The sequence below is a fragment of the Neopsephotus bourkii genome, unplaced genomic scaffold, assembly GCF_033783945.1.
Source record: "Neopsephotus bourkii isolate Nb327-2 ecotype Australia unplaced genomic scaffold, CSIRO-AGI_Nbou_v1 NB_739, whole genome shotgun sequence".
Lineage (NCBI taxonomy): Eukaryota > Metazoa > Chordata > Aves > Psittaciformes > Psittacidae > Neopsephotus > Neopsephotus bourkii.
In genome coordinates this window covers 1,637,790-1,655,715 of record NW_026901237.1, presented here as the reverse complement: position 1 = coordinate 1,655,715, position 17,926 = coordinate 1,637,790, and the positions used below count along the sequence as shown (strand labels likewise).

Here is a 17,926-nt window from a genome sequence, read left to right as displayed (position 1 = left end):
ATACCTGGAACATCATCCATAATTGCACTCGGCAGTGCTCTTCCCTGGCTATTAATGTCACTTTTATGAAGTAATGAGGAACAAAACACCCTGAGGCACTTAAAACATCTTTTTTATATAATATGAGCCTTTGAGGAATGGAAGCATAAAATAACCTGACTCACATTCCCCTGGCAGAGAAAGTGAGAGACTCAGCCAGTGGGGAAGAGAAGTGGTGGTAGGAGGAGATGTGAGCTGATAGATGGGCATCATGGTAGTACAGGCATCTGATTAGGCAGGGATGAGTACAGCAGCAGAATCTGTCCCCAGGGCCTCCAGTACGTGGCACCAAAGGGGAAAGGATGACAGCCTGCATCTTCGTTAGGGTGTGACTGACTTGGCCAGATCCTCAAAAGAAATGAGGCTGCACACCTTTTGCTCCAGGCATGCAGTAGTCTTTATGAGCTGGTTGGTTACAGCTCTTAGTGTTAGGGTTTGTCCCATTTAATAATCACAAAAAATATTTGGAGGCAGATTTGTGCCACTTCTTGGCTTGTCCAGTGGTAATGGCCAGTATTTGGATGAAGCTTGTCCAGAGTATGGGTGCCAGGGTTTGCAGACTGTCACCCATCCAAGCAACCTGGCTTAGAGATGCTAAGATACACGTGTGAATTTCTGCTTGTTAAGGAGAAGAGTAGCTGCTATCTATAAATGGGACCTTCCTGCACCTTGGGGCAGGAGAGAGGGGATGGGAGAGGGGCTCCTGGCTACTGCTGGAGTGTCATCTCTTTCTGCCACATTCCTCTCGTTCCTCTTGGGGCTGGAGGTGCAGGGATTTGATGAACCACCTCTCTTGACCCTGGGGTTGTCATCGGCATGGGCTGTGTGCAGGCTTTGAGTCCCTTTGGGTGGTGGTATCCCCTCGTGCTGGGCTGAGCTCTGAGTGTGACTGTTCACCCTGGCTCACAGATGTGCCCTGGGGCTCAGTGGGGATGCTGAGATTAGTGTTGGGGCTCAGATGCCAGCTGGGCAGGAGGGGCTGTGGTCGCTGAGGGCTGGCTGCAGTGGGATGTGGGCTGTCCTTCTGCTCTCCCCACTGGATGCACTTTAAATCTCAATAGAGACAGAGAATAACATTGTCTTAATCTCCAGCTCCCTGTGAATTATTTAGTGGGATCTCATCAAAATGATGCATTTTTTGCTGTTAGAGCATCAGTGGCAGCAGCTGCTGGCACCGTGAGTCTTTCCAGGCACAGGCACCTGCTGCTCTTCAGTGCCTGGTTGCAGGATTCATCCCTTGCTGAACTCAAGGGACTCCCAAGGGAGCATCAGGGTCTGGCCCCAAACCCTCAGGAGGGTTTTCCAGGTGGCGTCACATGTTATTTCCAGCACCATGTGCTGGGTGCTTGAAGTGCGGGTAGGGTCTGCTGGCAGGATTTGGCTCTGAGTTTTGAGGCCCTGTTTGCAACCCTCCTGCAAAGGAAAGCAGCAAATCTCAGGAGATGCTCTGTAGAAGGAGTGGATGAGAGAACTGGTTCCCAGATGGACACTGGGAATAAAGGGTAACAGGTCATGTGTCCCATCCCCCCCCCCCAATACACCTGGCTGGGGTGTAGGAGCTGGTGGGTGGGGTGAAGGAAAGGATTCCCGCAGCAAAGACAGTGGAGCCATGGAGCTGGTGTTAATGCTGGTGGGTGAGTGCAGGAAGAGAGCTTGTCACCCAGTGTTGATTGGATGACAGGGCTGTGATGCACATCCCAGGTGGGAACTGGGACCGGGGAACAAAGCCAGCCCCCTTGGTTTGGGGAGGACTTTTCTCATGTGAAAAGGTGTCAGATAATGAAAGGGAATTCACACATTTTGTCCATGGTGGAGAGGGTTTTTTTTGCAGTGCTTTCATGGTACAGAATGAGAAGGGAGAGCACTCAGCTGGATGCGTGAGAGTTTATTGCTGTCTTGGTAAACATTGTTTAACAACAACGTGCAACCCTGAGCTGTGATCATTGCTTAAACTTAGTGGAGCTGAGTAGGTGGACCCAGGAGCAAGCATTCTGCTGCACTTCTTGGCAGCATGAGGAGGACCCTGCTTTGAAAACAAAATAAGAGCCTGTGATTTTTTTTACATCAGGGCTGTGTTTTACAAGGGGGAAGCTTGCGGAATAAGTGAGGAAAGTGGTTGTTAAATGGAAAATGGAAGAGGGCAAAATCAGGGTTATAGGATTGATTGTGGTGCATGAGCTCTTTGGGAAGACTCAACGTGACAGAGCAGGTTGGCATCACCCATCTGCTGTTGTATCCCCATGTAAGCACAAACACCCATGAGTGCTGCCATAGCATTGCTCCTGGAAATTATGCATGATATTCACAGTGCTGTTTAAAGATTGCCATACGAATAACGCTGTTATGAAGAGACTGTAAACATGGATTAGTTAAAATGAATGGATTATGAGGTTGTAAATCAGTCTGTAGGACTCTAATGCCATCACAGACTATTCACAGTTTGCCGCTGTCCCTTAATTGAAATTGTAGCCTGGATTATATTAATGCCCTTCTATAAATCAAATTACAAATCTATATTCTGTCTCTGCAGTAGTGATGTTTTATTTAGTTAGTTTTCTTTCCCAGGGGAAATGATCCCGTCGTGCTGAGAGCCTGGGGTCAGCCTCACTCTCCAGCCCATGTGCTGGCTTAGGCTTTAATGAAGCTGTATCCTTGTGTGCTGCTTTTCTTCTTACCTCCACATACCTGGACCGTATTTCTTCCAATTTTTACATATTCTCAGGGTAGCTAGGATGGTTACATGGAAAAGATGTTCAGATGGGAGGGATGGGGGGAGACATGCAGGGGCAAGAGGGTGAGGATTTCTTCTGATGTTGTCCCAGGTGGTGTTTCTGCTCATGCATCCTGTTGTGTGTCCCATGACCATGTTCCTAGTCCCCTTTGGGGCTTTGGGATTCTCCTTCCAGTCTTGTGCAGAGTGAGCAGCACCTCCATGGCTCATGGGCCACTGCCGGTCCCTCTGCCTCCATCTTATCACTTCTCCCTTCTCCTTTCTGCAGTGGGAAGAAGTCAGTGGCTACGACGAAAACCTCAACACCATCCGTACATACCAGGTGTGCAATGTCTTCGAGCCCAACCAGAACAACTGGCTCCTCACCACATTCATCAACCGGCGTGGAGCTCACCGCATCTACACCGAGATGCGCTTCACTGTGCGGGACTGCAGCAGCCTCCCCAATGTCCCTGGCTCCTGCAAAGAGACCTTCAACCTCTACTACTACGAGACAGACTCTGTCATTGCCACCAAGAAGTCTGCCTTCTGGACAGAGGCACCCTACCTCAAAGTGGACACCATTGCTGCTGACGAGAGCTTCTCCCAGGTGGACTTTGGTGGCAGGTTGATGAAGGTGAACACAGAAGTAAGAAGTTTTGGGCCCCTGACCCGCAATGGCTTTTACCTGGCTTTCCAGGACTATGGGGCTTGTATGTCTCTGCTGTCTGTCAGGGTCTTCTTCAAGAAGTGCCCCAGCGTGGTGCAGAACTTTGCCATTTTCCCAGAGACAATGACAGGAGCGGAGAGCACCTCTCTAGTGACTGCCCGTGGCACCTGCATTCCCAATGCCGAGGAGGTAGATGTGCCCATCAAACTGTATTGCAATGGGGATGGGGAGTGGATGGTCCCCATCGGCCGCTGTACGTGCAAGGCTGGTTATGAGCCAGAGAACAGCGTGGCTTGCAAAGGTAAGGCTGGTTTTGGTGAACAAGGTGCTTCTATCGGTTTTGAGCTTTGCTTAACAAAATGTTTGTCCCCAGACGAGCTCTTTTGGATAATGCCTGTTGTGAAATGGGCTCTGCACTGTTTACCTGCCCTGAAGCAGTGTTGCTTTGGAGACCAGGCAGGAATTTGGGAGCAGTCAACCTGTGTCTTCTCAGTGTGATCTGGTCAGTCCATGGCCAAACTTCATGAGCAGTTTGCTACTGCGAGCCCGCTGGAAGCCTCCTCTGTGATCTGTTACCTTCAAAGTGCCGCGCAGGCTGAGCCGCTTTTATCTGCCTTGTTATTCCCCCAGCAGAGCTGCAGGAGCCGGGAGCTGCCATCGGGCCTGGCTGCAGCGAAGCTGCTCTGATTTTCAGCATTAATTGGATGTTGGGTTTTTTTTTTCTGTGTTTTTGGGTTTCCCCAGCCCGCTGCTGCCTGCTGGAGGCCTCCATAGCACAGGGTTATAAATATAAAATAAAAGCCAATAAAAACAGCACTCACTGCTTTTCATCTCCTTTTGCTGTTCTGACGAATATTTCCCAACCTCTGTTGGAGGATTGGCTTTATTTGCTGCCCTTTCTGTCTCTTCACAATTAAGATGGTGTGGGTTTTTTTTTTGTATGCTGTTTGGAATGAGGGAAAAGGAGAGGTCTTTTTGCATGAGAAGCTAACCTCATTTCATTAGCGGTTTCCAGAAGGTAGGCACCACCAGCTTGGGAAGAAGAAGGTTAAAGACAGGTGTCAAAGGGCTTTAGGGTTGATTTTGGAGGAGGGGGAGTGATGGGAAGAGGTCTGACTTGAACCTCTTTAGGTGCAGGTGCCAGCAAGTGTAGCAGGCTTGGCTGTGATGCTCCTTGGGGTGGCTGGCATGTGTTTCTTCTCCATCTGTAACTCTGGATATATGAAAATGGCAAAGTTGGGGTTCAAGCTATGGAGAAACTTGTTTGTTCATCTGCTTTAAACCTGGGAACTTGTGTAGCTTTTCACCATGAAAAGCCACATTCCTGCCTGGCCAATGTAGGGATGGCAATGCCTTCCTGTGCCAGGGCTCCAACAACTGAGAAAGGACCACAGTCCTTGCTTTCCCATCAAGTAGCATCACTGATGGATTCCTTTCAGTTTTGTGGTTGATCTTGAATGTGGTTTTGCTCCCACTAGGAGATGGATTCCCGTGAGGAGCTCAAGTGCTCTGTTGGAGGGAGGGCTCTGCAAACTGGAGTGTTTCTGGCGAGACGTTCCTCTACTATTGAATAAACAAACAGAAAGCGCACATGGTTTTATGGCAAAATGACATTTTCTCGTCATTGAAAAATAAATACTCATTTTAATTAAAGACTGGAATTGGGAAATAATGTAATTTTGCCAGAAATGTGGGGAAAACGATAATGTAAAGCAGCTGCAGGTTTCAGAGATGTTGACCATTCTATCTGCTGCTGCCTGGGGTGGTGGAGAAAAGTTGGGGTCTTGAATGCTTCTAACTTCCCAGGAGGAGATTGTTGCATCTACCTGGTGCTTGTTGTATGGGACAAGGCAGAGAATGGGGGATAGGAGGACACACGATTCTACAAGAAATCTGGAGGGTGGCTTTTTACAAGGGCCTGTAGTGACAGGAAAAGGGGAAACGGCTTTAACTGGACAGAGGAGAGATTTAGGTTAAATATAAGGCAGAAGCTCTTCCCTGTGAGGGTGCTGAGGCACTGGCACAGGGTGCCCAGAGAAGCTGTGGCTGCCCCATCCCTGGCAGTGTTCAAGACCAGGTTGGACAGGGGTTGGAGCAACCTGGTCTAGTGGAAGGTGTCCCTGCCCGTGGCAGGGGGTTGGAACTGGATGAGCTTCAAGGTCCCTTCCAACCCAAACCATTCTAGGACTCTATAAAGAGGCATGGGAGCAAACCTGCTCAGGGTGGGCATTAGGCCTATCTCCATGGCTTCTTTTGTTTCCTTTTCGCATGCAAACCCCGAAACAGCCATGGTGTGTTCATGCCATCAAAGCTGCGCTGACCAGACCCCTGTACACTGGGAATTCACTGAGTTCTCTGTGCCACAGCACTTGTCTCCAGCTGTGCTCCCGCTCCTCAGCAGTGCTGATGCTGAAGGAGAAACCCCTTGTGCTGTCCTAATGTGGGCTCTGCAGAGCTTCTAGTGAGCATTTTGCCTTTGCATAGGGAGCATGCTTTGCATTCAGTCTCCTTGAGGGAAAATTCAGGATCCTGTCAGGCCTAAGGCAGTAGAAATGTCTTTTATGGATTGACTGACATAATCTGGGGTCCTGAAAGGCATCAAAGTATGCTGTGGAGGCACACCAAGCAGGTGATTAAATGGCACCAAGCATATGCGTGATGATGAGACAATGCTTTTTTGATGATCCTGTGGGCACTGTTGGGTGCTGGTATGATGTTGTCTTTAGAGCAGAGCTCCCATAACTCCCCTCTCCCAGTCCTGTGAGAGTATTTCCCAGTTCTCATGTCGGGGTGATAGATGAGAGGCTAAGGTTGTAAGTGGGACCTGTGAGTTTGAAGTTCCCACTCAACAGTAGCGAGGAACCCAAAACCACTAAATCTGCCAGCCCCTCATGAAGGTTCATTAAAACCAGTCCTAAAAGCCTGAGACAGAGCTTACATTAGGACTGCTGGAAAAATTAACTGCATTTGAGTAGAAATCTGACCTTGGGTTGGACTCTGTCTTCTCTGTAGCTTGTGTGCACCCTTTGGCCAACAAGTTTCTCCTTGTATCCCTTTAGACCTTGGAGATACTGCAAGGACCTGGCCACACGGCTGCCCTTCTGGTGAGCATGAGTTGTCACATCACAAGGTTTAACAGTAATAATTTGTTGGTTTTCTCTTTATCTTGGTGCTTTTGAAGGGATTGTATTCCCCTGCCTTCTTCATCTGCTGGGCTAACCTCGCAGAGATGCTGCCAGAATTGGACCCCATCTCCCAGGAACCACATGCTCCTGACATCTGCTCAAAGCCTTCGTCAGCTTGAGATGAGCCATTTAACAAACCCAGGGGAATTGTCACCAAGGAAAAAAGAAGGGAAAAATCCCTTGGTGTTTTAAGGCTGACAAAATGGGCTTAATTCTAAAGCAGTGGGGGAAAATGAGGGTTGAATTGTTTAGCCCCCCCTCAGTCCTCTCTCATCCCTCCCACCCCCAGAGGTAGAGGCTGTGCCTGTCATGGGGCTATTAGACTGGAGTGGTTTCGTGCTGACAGCAGAGCTCGGGGCCGCTGAGGGATTCATTAATACCAGCTTTTATCGGCACTTAGCCGCTCGCAAAAGGCACAGGCAGGATGCAATCTTCATCTGGGGGTATTTTGCGTCCCGAAGATATTATTGTTGTGTGTTAGGGTCAAAGTGATGAGGGGTCATTACCAACACATCACTAAGGTGGGGGTGGAGGGAAGTTTTTTTTATCCATCTCGCCTGGTTTTCATTTCCATCCCAGGCTGTTTGGGTTTGGCACAGACCTCCTGGCTGGTGTGGAGTTGTGTTGCTCTCCTATGGGTGATGGCATGCCATACCCTAAAACCCACTGGACTGCCTACCCCATCCTCTTTGGCTCTCATGCCCATGAGAGCTTGTGGGTCAATGTGAAATGGAGGCTGTTACTGAATTCAAAATGAATAATTCATTTGGTGCCATAGCCCATGCTCCGTTCAGGTTGATATTAAATCCATTCATCTTGCTCTGCTCCATCCCTCAGCCTTGCTTTATGGCTTCCTTGCCTGGTCAAGGTGCAATGCATCATTTTGCTGGTGAGGAGGTGGGAGGAAAAGTGGGAGTGGGGATCACTGGGAGGCCAGGGAAATCATTTGAGACCTTGGATGAGCGTGCTGGGTGGATTTTGCTTGTTCTCCTCAAGGAAGATTATTAAACCCTTTCTCTGCTGGTGTTTTACTCTGAAACCTAATGATCGCAAGGTAACCCCTCACTAGAATGATGGCAGTTGTGAGTGTGTTGGCTTTTATCCCTGTTGATTCTGAGGATGGGGCACTGTACTTTTGTCCTCTGGAATCACACATTCTTTCTCTCTGACCTTCTCAGTACCAGGCAGTAATTTGGTTACACAGAGAAGCCAGTGAAGAAGTCTGGGTCTGAATCAGCTTTGTGCTGAATCTTTTTACTTTATAAAAGATTTATAAACCCAGGGAGAAGGGGTGAGGGTGGTTCTGCTGCTTCCCAAGCTTCTCTTGCCTTTGTGTTTTCCCTCATGGCAAATTCCTTTCGTGGTGTGGTCAGGAGCCTCCAAGCTGCTGCAGCTTGGGATAATGAGCTGGGCTGTGATGCCTGTGAGGCAGAAACTGCTCCGCGAGCATCCTTGCTCCCAGGCATCCTGGCTTTCCACAAGGCAGCCAGTTCCCTTCCCCATCTGCAGGTCCCCCAGCCCTTCTTCAGCTGCCATGCATCAGGCTTTGCCAAGACTTTGCCAAAGCTTTGTGTGTGTGCGCGGGTTCATTTTGGTGATCTGCATCCCTTTGGTTTCTTTGTCTTCTTTCTCTGTTTGTCCTTCTCTCCTTCCTTGTGCATGGAGGGCTGGATTTGGGAAAGGAGTAGTGGGGGGTAAATTTCCTACCAGTGGAATGTCAAGGAGTGAGCATCCCCATGCCAGTCTCCCCATTATCCTTCCCTCCTGCTGAGCAGCCCTGGTGATAATTATTGATTTCCATTATTTATCCATCACAGAAGGCTGGAAACAATAGCGAAGCATGGGATTTATAAAGTGATTTTGTTTTTAATAATAATTAGGAACATTTTGTAATTATTAGTAGAATAATTTGCTAACACTTAAACCCAGGGAAGCGTCAAGTTTTCCGAATCAAATTGTTGCTTGTGCTGAGAACTGGGTCTTTTTGTTCTGTCTGGCTGTGCCTTTGCCTGCCTTTTTCACGCACCATGTTCTGGTCCAGTGCCCCTGTACTGTGTGTGGCACCCAGTAGAGGTTTTGTTGGGTGAAGAAGATGATGCTGGTTTTGTTGCATGGGTGGATAGCAGCAAGGGAGGCTGTGAGCTGCCTCACTGTGTCTTGGGGATACAGAGCCCTGCTCCTCTGTGCCTTGGGGTGCCTCTGTTCCGGGATGATGCAGTTTCATGCCTAGCTGCTCTGGTACCTGGATCAGGGTGAGCACTCCAAGCACTGCAGGAAGACCTCACTGCCTCTTGCCTCCCCACTGCTTTCTCTTCAGCATCTCATTCCAGCTTGCCTGGCCCACAGTTGATCTCTTTTTGAGCCCTTTGTACTCTAAAACAGGAGGGGAAAAACAAAGAGGTGAAAAGAAAGTGTTTGCCCTGCTCGTCTCTCCTTTTGCCTTCCCTTGGATTTGGTTTAGCAGAGCCACAGCTTCTCATCTTGCTTTAGGAAGTGCAACCCCCTCCCCATCCCTGGTTTGGTGGCTGTGGGTGTTGCACTGGCAGGTGGCAAGGTGGAGGGGTGCTCTGGTGTCCCTGGGGTGCAGTGGCACAGTGGCATCTGGCCCTGTCCTATGGCAGGATATGTGATGGGGCCGGCAGCATCCCAGAGCAGGATGGGTACACTGAGGGCTGGGATCCCTATCAAGAACCCCACCTGCAATCTTAAATAATTGGACTTAAAACCTGCTTTAAGCTTCCTCAAGCTCTTTCCTGAAGACCAGGACAAGGTCAAACAGTTTGTTTCCAAACCTTTCTGTGTCAATCTGTACTTATGGACACATGGTTGCTGCACTGGCAGAATGCGTGCCTGGCAGCTTGGATAGAAGGGAAACTCTGCAGCTGCAATTGATGCTCACGATGCTTTAGGTGGCTTTGTGGGGAAGACATTTCTCTTGTGTTTGGAAGTGGGATTTCAAGCTTTTCTCCTGTTCAACACCCAAAGAATGGGTGGCTGGGCAGTGTGCTGGCACCCTGGGGCTGCACTTCTGCTCCCCCAGGGCTTGGGTGCCCGGTAGACATTAACCATCAGAAAACCTGATTTTAGACCAAAGTGAGAGCATCCATGCACCTTTCCACACCTAATGGCAGCAGAAAGTGTTTTATTCTGTGTTTAGCTGAGCCACAAACCTCTGACTACTGAGAAAGTGGCAGCTCTCCCAGCTCTTCCGAGGGATGCCAGAGGGAGGGATGGAGGGATGCTCGCCTTTGTTGGAGGGGCTTGCCTTTGCCTGGCAGCCATCTCCCTGCTTCCACCACTGGGTGGAACAGGCAGCCCAGTTTTACCACGGCCACGCTGCAGAGGGGAAGCGTTTGAATCACTGTGCCTCCAAAAAGAAAAAAGAAAGGGGAAAAAAAGAAGTGTGATTTTTCTTAAATTATGCCTTAATGAAGACATCCATTAACCTCTGTGATAATTTTGCAAAGAAAATGTCCAAAAAGCCTTGCTAAATATTTTTTCTAATGAGTGTGATGGGTTTTAATGGAAGTCTTAATTAGACATTATTAGCCAAAATGTTCCTTTGGTGGGTTCAGGCTCTTTCCTTTCCCGCAACACAGGGATGGGGAAGGAGCATGTGCACTGGGTGCTGCTGTCAAAGATGCTCGGGCACTGCAGCTACTGCTCTCTGGCTTTGTCCCCATATCATGATTAGGGTCTGGGTGATGTGTGCAATCCACACCCCTCCAAATGGGAAGTGAAGGAGAAACCTGGGTAATGCCCAGGAGAAGGTGTGAGTGGAGGTCAGGCAAGCATCACTAGCCTGGGCTGCTCTGGTCACACTGTCACTGTACGTGGCCTCAGATAGGGAGTACCCTACCTGTTTGGGTGTGTGTATGTATTTATTCTGATGCACTATTTTCCTTCTCATATTGTACCATGGTCCATTTATGTGTTTTTCCTCCTTATAATGGGAACTTTTAAGTGTTATTCCAGTCTTAAAAAGAAAAATCCCCCTTGATTTCCACCCCTCCAAGGGTGCTTTTCATGAGCCTGTTTACAAATGGGAGCATAAATCTGCTTCCAAACCCTTGGCTTGTTAATGGTCCATCTAAAAAGCTTTCTGTGGTAGCTGAAGTGTGCTTCCTTGGGGATATCGGGGTGCAAAGCTCTCTGTATGCTGCAGGAACTGCTATGGGCACGTCTGTGCATCCCTGCAGTGGTGGGGCTGCAAAACCCGCTTGGTTTTCCTGACCTCCTCTGCTTACACTACCCCAGGAGACCCAGCTCCCACCCTGCCCTCATCATGCTGAAGGCCCTTCCCTCTCTGGCTAGTGCTGGGATTGTTCTCCCAGACAATGGGAGAGCTGTGAGGAAGCGCAGGATCCGGCCCATGTCCGGCCCCTGCATTGTTTCCACCCTTGTTTGCAAGCAGTCAGCACCTGGCAAGCTCAGTGACTCAGCCCGGGGTGGTTTAGAGCCATTCTGTAACTTTTTCCTCTTTTTTTTCCATTTTTTTTTTTTTTTTTTTTTTTTCTTTTTTAAGTCATGAGAGTGCTCTTTTGGGAGCAGCTCCGGCTGGAACCTCTGCTCTGGAGACAGGCTGAGAGAGCTGGGCTTGTGCAGCCTGGGGAACAGAAAGCTCTGGGGAGACCTTAATGCAGCTCCAGTGCCTAAAGGGGCTACAAGAAACCTGGAGAGGGGCTTTTGACAAGTGTGTGTAGTGACAGGACGAGGGGGAATGGCTTTAACCTGACAGAGGGGAGATTGAGATTAGAGATGAGGAAGAAGGTCTTCCCTGTGAGGGTGCTGAGGTGCTGGCACAGGGTGCCCAGAGAAGCTGTGGCTGCCCCATCCCTGACAGTGTTCAAGGCCAGGTTGGACGAGGCTTGGAGCACCCTGCTCTAGTGGAAGGTGTCCCTGCCCATGGCAGGGGGTTGGAACTGGATGAGCTTTAAGGTCCCTTCCAACCCAAACCATGATTTTGCTGCAGTTTTTTTGCCAAGGGATGGGCATCTCACCTGTTTTTGGGGCTGTGCTGCACTGTACAGCCCATGACAAGCTCTTCAGGAGTCAACATGTCTCCCAGAAGGCTAGTAATAATAATTAAAAAGGGAAAATAAGGGAGTGTTTTTACCCCTGCTGTCTAGTAATGATAAACTGGGCATTTTTTTACCCCAAGCCGTGAGATAACTCATTGGTAGGCCCCTGTGCAGGATGTTGTTTGAGAGCTAGGCTGTGCCCTTGAGGTGTAGTTGAGCTTTGCAGGTCTCCTGCAACCAGGCCTTCGCTGATGACGTTTTACTAAGTGAAAGACCCGCTGTGTAAATGCAAGCCATGGAAAAGCCATGGCTGCGGTGGAGCGTGTCACACTGCTGCACCTTGCACTGCTTTCCCTGGGCAGTCAGAGGGGTTTTTGCATGTGTTGGACTTGCCAGCCACAGGGCCTGGAGCACTGTGTGTATGTGTAGAGGAAGGATGGAGCCCACCAGGGTGAGTGCTAAAAGAAATCAGCAGAGATTACTGAGGTTTTAGTTTCCCACCCTCTCCAAACCCCCTGCATGTGCTGCATGGGTTGTTCTGCACCCAGCCAGTGACAAATGGAGCAGTGCCTTGGGTGTTTGCTCTGAGTGTGTTAAAAGTGGTCGTTTGTCACACCTGGTGTCTTGTATCTCAGAGGATGCGTTGAGAGCAGGAGCGTGGTGATTAAATCAAAGCATCACTGGTGCACTTAAGCAAGGCTTTTGGAGGAGGGCTGGGGAGCCAGGGGAAAATCCATCCGTCTTCAGCCAGCGCAGCAGACTCACAGCCAAGAAAAGATCCACGCCTTGTCTATTGGAGCATCAAACCAGATGAAGTAGTCAGCTGTGGGTGCCTCAAATTAAGATGTGCAAACCTGGACGAGGAGGGAATTGATGTTTCCCCACACTGCGCTCCCAGGGGAGCCTCACAGCGAGCAGCAAGCAAGGAAATGCAATTAATGGCATGGTGTGGAACTGCATTGCTTAGTTTTCTTGTTAAACTCAGGACTTACCTGCTTGTATGGTATTTCTTGTATGAAAATGGCTGTTAGGAAGGAGAGAGCTGAGAGTAGGAGCTGGCTACCTCGGTGTAGCAACCAGGTATTGTGGTGATGCTATTGGTGTGGCTGGATCCTACATGGTAATCGCTGACCTCCCAGTGGCAGCATCCCTGTGAGCAGGGGTAATGCTTGGGCTAACGCCATCTCTTCTCGTCTCATCTCATCTATTGACTTCCTGGGGCCTCTTCAGGATGATGCTCTGGTCAGTATGGCAGAGCTTTGCCATCTCCTTGCCTTTTTTGGGTGAGCACAGGGCTGTGTGTCACCCCAGAGGTGACCTCAGGTCTAGTTTCTGGTCTTTGCTGTCTAAAACTGGTCCATAAAAGCAGAGGCTTCCTGGGGAATTGATACACAAGGTGAATTGAAGTGAATAGGAATTGAATTTCTACCCTAGCTCAACTGGCTATCCCCTTGCTGGTTCAGCAGCCAAGAGGGTAAATTGCCTTTGAGTTGAGATTGATATTGACTTATTTTGATCTGATATTGTTATTTTTTACTATATGTTACTGAGGCACTTAAAACCAATTGCTCAATAAACCTACCCTGAACATAGTTTTGGGATGGGTTGATGCATGCCAGCATGGCACACAGGGAGCTGGTTGCTCTCTTTTGGAGCAGGGATTACTCGATGCTTGTGTGGTTTGCTCTGTACAGAATATACATAAGTGATGCTCATATATAGAAATAATAGTAAATTGCACTCAGCTGTGGGAAATATGGCAACTTGATGATGAAAACGCCACACCAGGGGTGGAAAGCTTATGCTTTTGTGTATTAATGGAAGCAGTTTCCCAAGGACCAGGGCTGTGTGCAGGCAAGTAGATGTGAAGACAGGAGCAGAGGGTGCCTTTAATCCCCTGATCAGTGCTACATTTCCCTTCCCCTCTCTGTGGCTGGGTAGGAAGGTGCCTTTCCTCTGAGGAACAGTAATTATGGCCTACTTGGTTATAAATATTCATAGGGGAGCTCTCTTAATTACTTTTCTAATTAATTCCATGCATGGGGCTCTTGGGGGAGAATGAGGGATCTCGGGGAGCAGTTGCGCCTTGACTGGGACATCTTCCCCTGCTGAATCCATCCTCCCATGCCAAAACCATCCCTGGGCATGGTCCTCAACCAGTCAGTCAAACTGCAGCCCCAGAGGCTCATCTTCACCAGGATGGCAAGGTCCTACTCCATGATGGGGCATCCCACCACCCCAGTGCAATGCAAGGCACGATGTCCTCCAGTGTCATGGCGTGGATGCATGGAAGCCGTGTGTCCGCAATGTCCCTGGCTGTGCCAGCAGTGCAAGCCTGTCCCTGTAGCTGGAGCTATCCCCCATCCTGGGGTGACTCATCTTCATGGTGTCAGCACTAACAAGGAACCACTTCAGATGTAATTAATAAGCACTTGATGCTCTCTAGATTGAGGGGATACTGCGTGGTGTGAGCTGGCAAAGGAGGGAAAGGTACTTAATTAGTTTCGATTAAGAGTGGTAAATGTTTGCATCCCAGCCAGGAGGGGTTTGTGCTTCAGGGAGCCCAGGGGCGACGCTGCTCCAATTTCCCATTTGGGAAAGGTGCTGGAGTTAAGTGTGACATTGGTGGTTCCTGAAATCCCCAGGGAGTTTCTGCTGGTTGCAAAGCAAAGATGGATTGTTTTTAGGGGGCTTCTAACTACAACTACAGCCCCTGCTAGCACCTCTGTACCTGAAGAAAGAGCTAGTCTCTGAGATCCACCATGCATGTTTGTGGCAGCTCACTTTCCTGCTCATTAGGTGGCTCGGTCGCTCACGTAGGTGTTGAGTGGTGAACGGAATGTGCTGCGTTAAGTGGTACATCAAAGCATCAGCTCTCCTGTATGGCTTCCAGTCTGTGTCTATGGACTCCTGGAGTCTCACATTGCTGCAATTCATGGGGGAAGTAGCCTCATGCCATGAATTCTGTATTGAGACCAGTGCCCGGCTAGGAGTAAAACATCTTCTGGGGCTTGTGTTTTTGGAATGTGAGTCCTGTCCTGAATCTTGATCCCCCCGCTTGTTTGCTCCAGTTTCATCAGGAGGTTCATTGCAAGTGACATTGCAGTTCTTGGGATGCATTTGCTCACCAGCACATGTCTTGGTGGTAGCCTTTCATGCTTGGCCCAGTTGACCAGAACTGATGCAATCTGATGGCCATCAGCATCACCAATGTGACACAATGAGCATCTCTTGCCTTCGTAGCACCAGCTGTCTTTAGCTCAGCCTTAGTTTTATCATTCTCATTAAAACCAAGAGTGCCCCAGGTTGTGAGGGTTTTCCTGTGTGGCTTCTTCCCCACCCCTTAGCTCTGGTTTTAACATCCAGCAGAGATGTAAATACTTGTCTATTGCTGGTAGGGGTGGGGAAGCCCAGGAGAAGGGGGTTGGACACTGCTGTCTATTTCCATGGAAAATCAATCTCCCTTTTCCTTACATCTCATCCCCAGGGAGAGCTAGGTTGTGGCATTTCACTTGCAGCTACTATTCAGGTAGCTCTTGGCCCCTCAGCCCATGTGGGTTTGGGACAGCGATGACAAAACCAGCCCTGTCCTGCTTGCAAGCTGACAGCCCGTGGCAGGCTCCAGCTGCTAAATATGTTTTAAAAGAAGAGTAGAAGGTTAAATCACCTCAAGTCATGGCTGAGAGATTCATCCCCCCTTCATTTGTTGACTCAGGATAATAAGCTTGGCAGCATTAAGATTGTGATGAGCAGCTGATGCCCATTACCACTGTGGCCATGCGACTGGTGGTTGCTCCACTGTAAACCTTCCTGCCTGTGCAGATGAATTGTGTAGTGTTTGATCAAATTATTTAGTGTTTGACCACTGAATGTGGGTACTCAGAGAGGCAGCACTAGCCTTACCCTTCTCTGCAGTGCCTCCCTGTTCACTGTTTTCAAGAGAAGACAAGTATCCCTGCTCCCCTCAACAGCAGTGCTTTAATACCCAAGGGGGAAGAGCTGAAACACTGGGGAGAAATGGAAGTGGGCTTGAGGGTTTCCATGAGCTGTGCCAGGTGCCCTCCAGCCACATCTCACGCCTGATTTCCCATGCAAAATTGCTGGAGCAGAAGATCTGGTGTTGTTATTTCAGTGTCAGGATTATGGAAAAAAGGGGAAGTGGTGGGGAAGTTGTGGTGTGAGAGTGGGTGGTGTCAGCCTGGCATGAAGTGGAAACTAAAGTGGAGCAAAACCCAGGTGGGAGAAAAGTGATCTGCAAAAGTGACTTTGAGAAGTGGGGATTTTTCACCCCCTGTTGTCTGTTTTGGAGAGCAAAGCAAGTTTCCCTGCTCTGTGGTGAGCTGGCAGCCCTGCAGTGCCATCTGCCCAGGGCACGCGTGCTCTCCCCTTTCTCATCCAGCGTATGGGTCTGGGACAGATTTCATCTTTAGACCTTCAGAATCCCTCTAACCATGAAAAGTAGAGAAAGTCAAGCCCAAAGTGGTGACTAAATAGGCAAACATGGACCTGTTGGAAAGATGGGTGCTGCAGGCACATGGGAGCCAAACTTGGCTGCTTCCATGCCCTACTCGAGGCTTAAACTCATTATTTAGGGTCATGGCACTACCTAAACAGCTCTTGTGCATCCAGAGATCCTTAATCTTCCCAAGCCTGCTTTCCTGGAGGAAAAACACTTCTGGATGAGGATCGGCTGAGTTTTGCTTGCAGCCAAGCACACATGGCTCAATCTGCAGGCACCTTGTTCTGCCTTGGAGGGCAGATCCTTGGTTGATGAGGGATGGGATTTTCGGGAGAGGCTAATGCAGACGCACCCATACTCTATTACCTCTGATCGGCTTCGCACAGCTACCTGCAAGTCCCACTGAAATCCTGCCCTGCTTTGATTGATTCCTTATCTGTGAGAAGAGCAGCAGCAAAGAAAACCCTGAGAAGGAAAAAAACACACTGAATTTTACTTTTCTTCCAAGAACAAACCATGGAAGGCCAGGAAGCTGCTGACTTCAATTTACATGTGTCCCAAGGCAGGCCTAAACCCATTTCTCCAGAGGTAAGGGTCTGGTTTGATTAACCATCTGTGCCATGAAGAGCCAGGGCCTCTTTCCTCCACACACTGGGGAGAGATGCAGCCTGTTGCCTGCAGGATATGAACCCAGATGCTGGAAGCTCATGTTTATCTCATGAGTTGTTGCCTATACAGTGTTGAAATAAAGAAAGGCAATGCAACGAGGCAGGCGCTGTTTGTAATTAGCTTGAGTGAGCACTTGGCCTTGGGGCAGGAGCAGTTCTAAGTGATTTGGAATGATGAGAATTTGTGTGTTTGGCTGCAAAAATGGTGAAGTTTGCACCAAAATGAGGTTTTTGTCTTTCCCTGAGATGTGGCTCTGTTGGGGTGTTCTGTCCCCGGGGTGCTCTGGTTTCTGGCATTACCTGGGGACTTGTGCTGAGCTTCCTCCCTGGAGGAGCACACATCTGTCTGAGGGGTTGGGGATGCTCCAGCCTCCCTGTTTCTCCATCTGGGTCATGCTACTCCCCCTGCCCCAATGACTGGATGTAGGAAAGGAAATTCGGTGGCTGACGGGTGTTTCAAGGCCAGGTCTGACCTCTGTCTCCCTTCTCAGCATGGTCAGGAAGGCAGGATGCGTGTGGTGGGTACCCTCCCACCCCTCCTTTCTGGAGCATAGCAATGCTCCTAATAAAGAAGCCTCTTCAGTTTAGTTTGCAGCTGCCTCATAGCGGTTGGCATGGCAGTGTGGGCACCCGTGTTACTGGCTGGCTGCTGAGCTTGGTGTGGCCATGCCAGGGCTGAGGTGCTCAGGAGAAGCACTTGACTTGGTAGAAAAGGGAATTGGATCATTTAAAAAGTAGCAAGGAGGAGGGGGGAGGAATCCTAAACAACCCCAACCCCTTTTCCAGCAGAGATGCAGGAGGGAAGGGATGATGGGAGAGCATCAAGTAGTTAAGCCTCTGGCAACAAGTGCCTGCTTCCTGCTTGGATGTCTGTGGAGAGGACAAAAAGAGGGGATGTGGTATCACCAGTCTCCTGGTGCTGCCTGCCCCTGTAATCACGACATCCTCTAAATGTTGTTGTTCTACGGCATGCAATCTCAGTTGCGTGTTTATTTGCTTGGATGGTGTCTTTCAGCTGAAAGCATCTAGGATGGCTTCCTAGCCTGTGTGCAGGCTGCAATGGAGGCAGTGGGACAGGGAGGAGAGCTGCCTTGCCGCTAGAATTCCTATAATTTGGGCTAATCAGTTTGAAGGCTGAAAAACTGATGGGCTTTCCCCTTGCCTTCTTTTCTTA

The 17,926-nt window shown here is 49.4% G+C and overlaps 1 protein-coding gene across 3 annotated transcripts in view; it reads left to right on the top strand.

Moving 5' to 3' along the window:
• Positions 1-17,926, top strand: part of EPHB1 (EPH receptor B1) — a 77,721-nt gene that overhangs the window by 24,867 nt on the left and 34,928 nt on the right. For all 3 annotated transcript variants that reach the window (XM_061354448.1, XM_061354449.1, XM_061354450.1), the window contains exon 3: positions 3,039-3,720. In XM_061354448.1, coding sequence (XP_061210432.1) covers positions 3,039-3,720 — 682 coding nt within the window. The remainder of the gene's footprint in view (positions 1-3,038; positions 3,721-17,926) is intronic.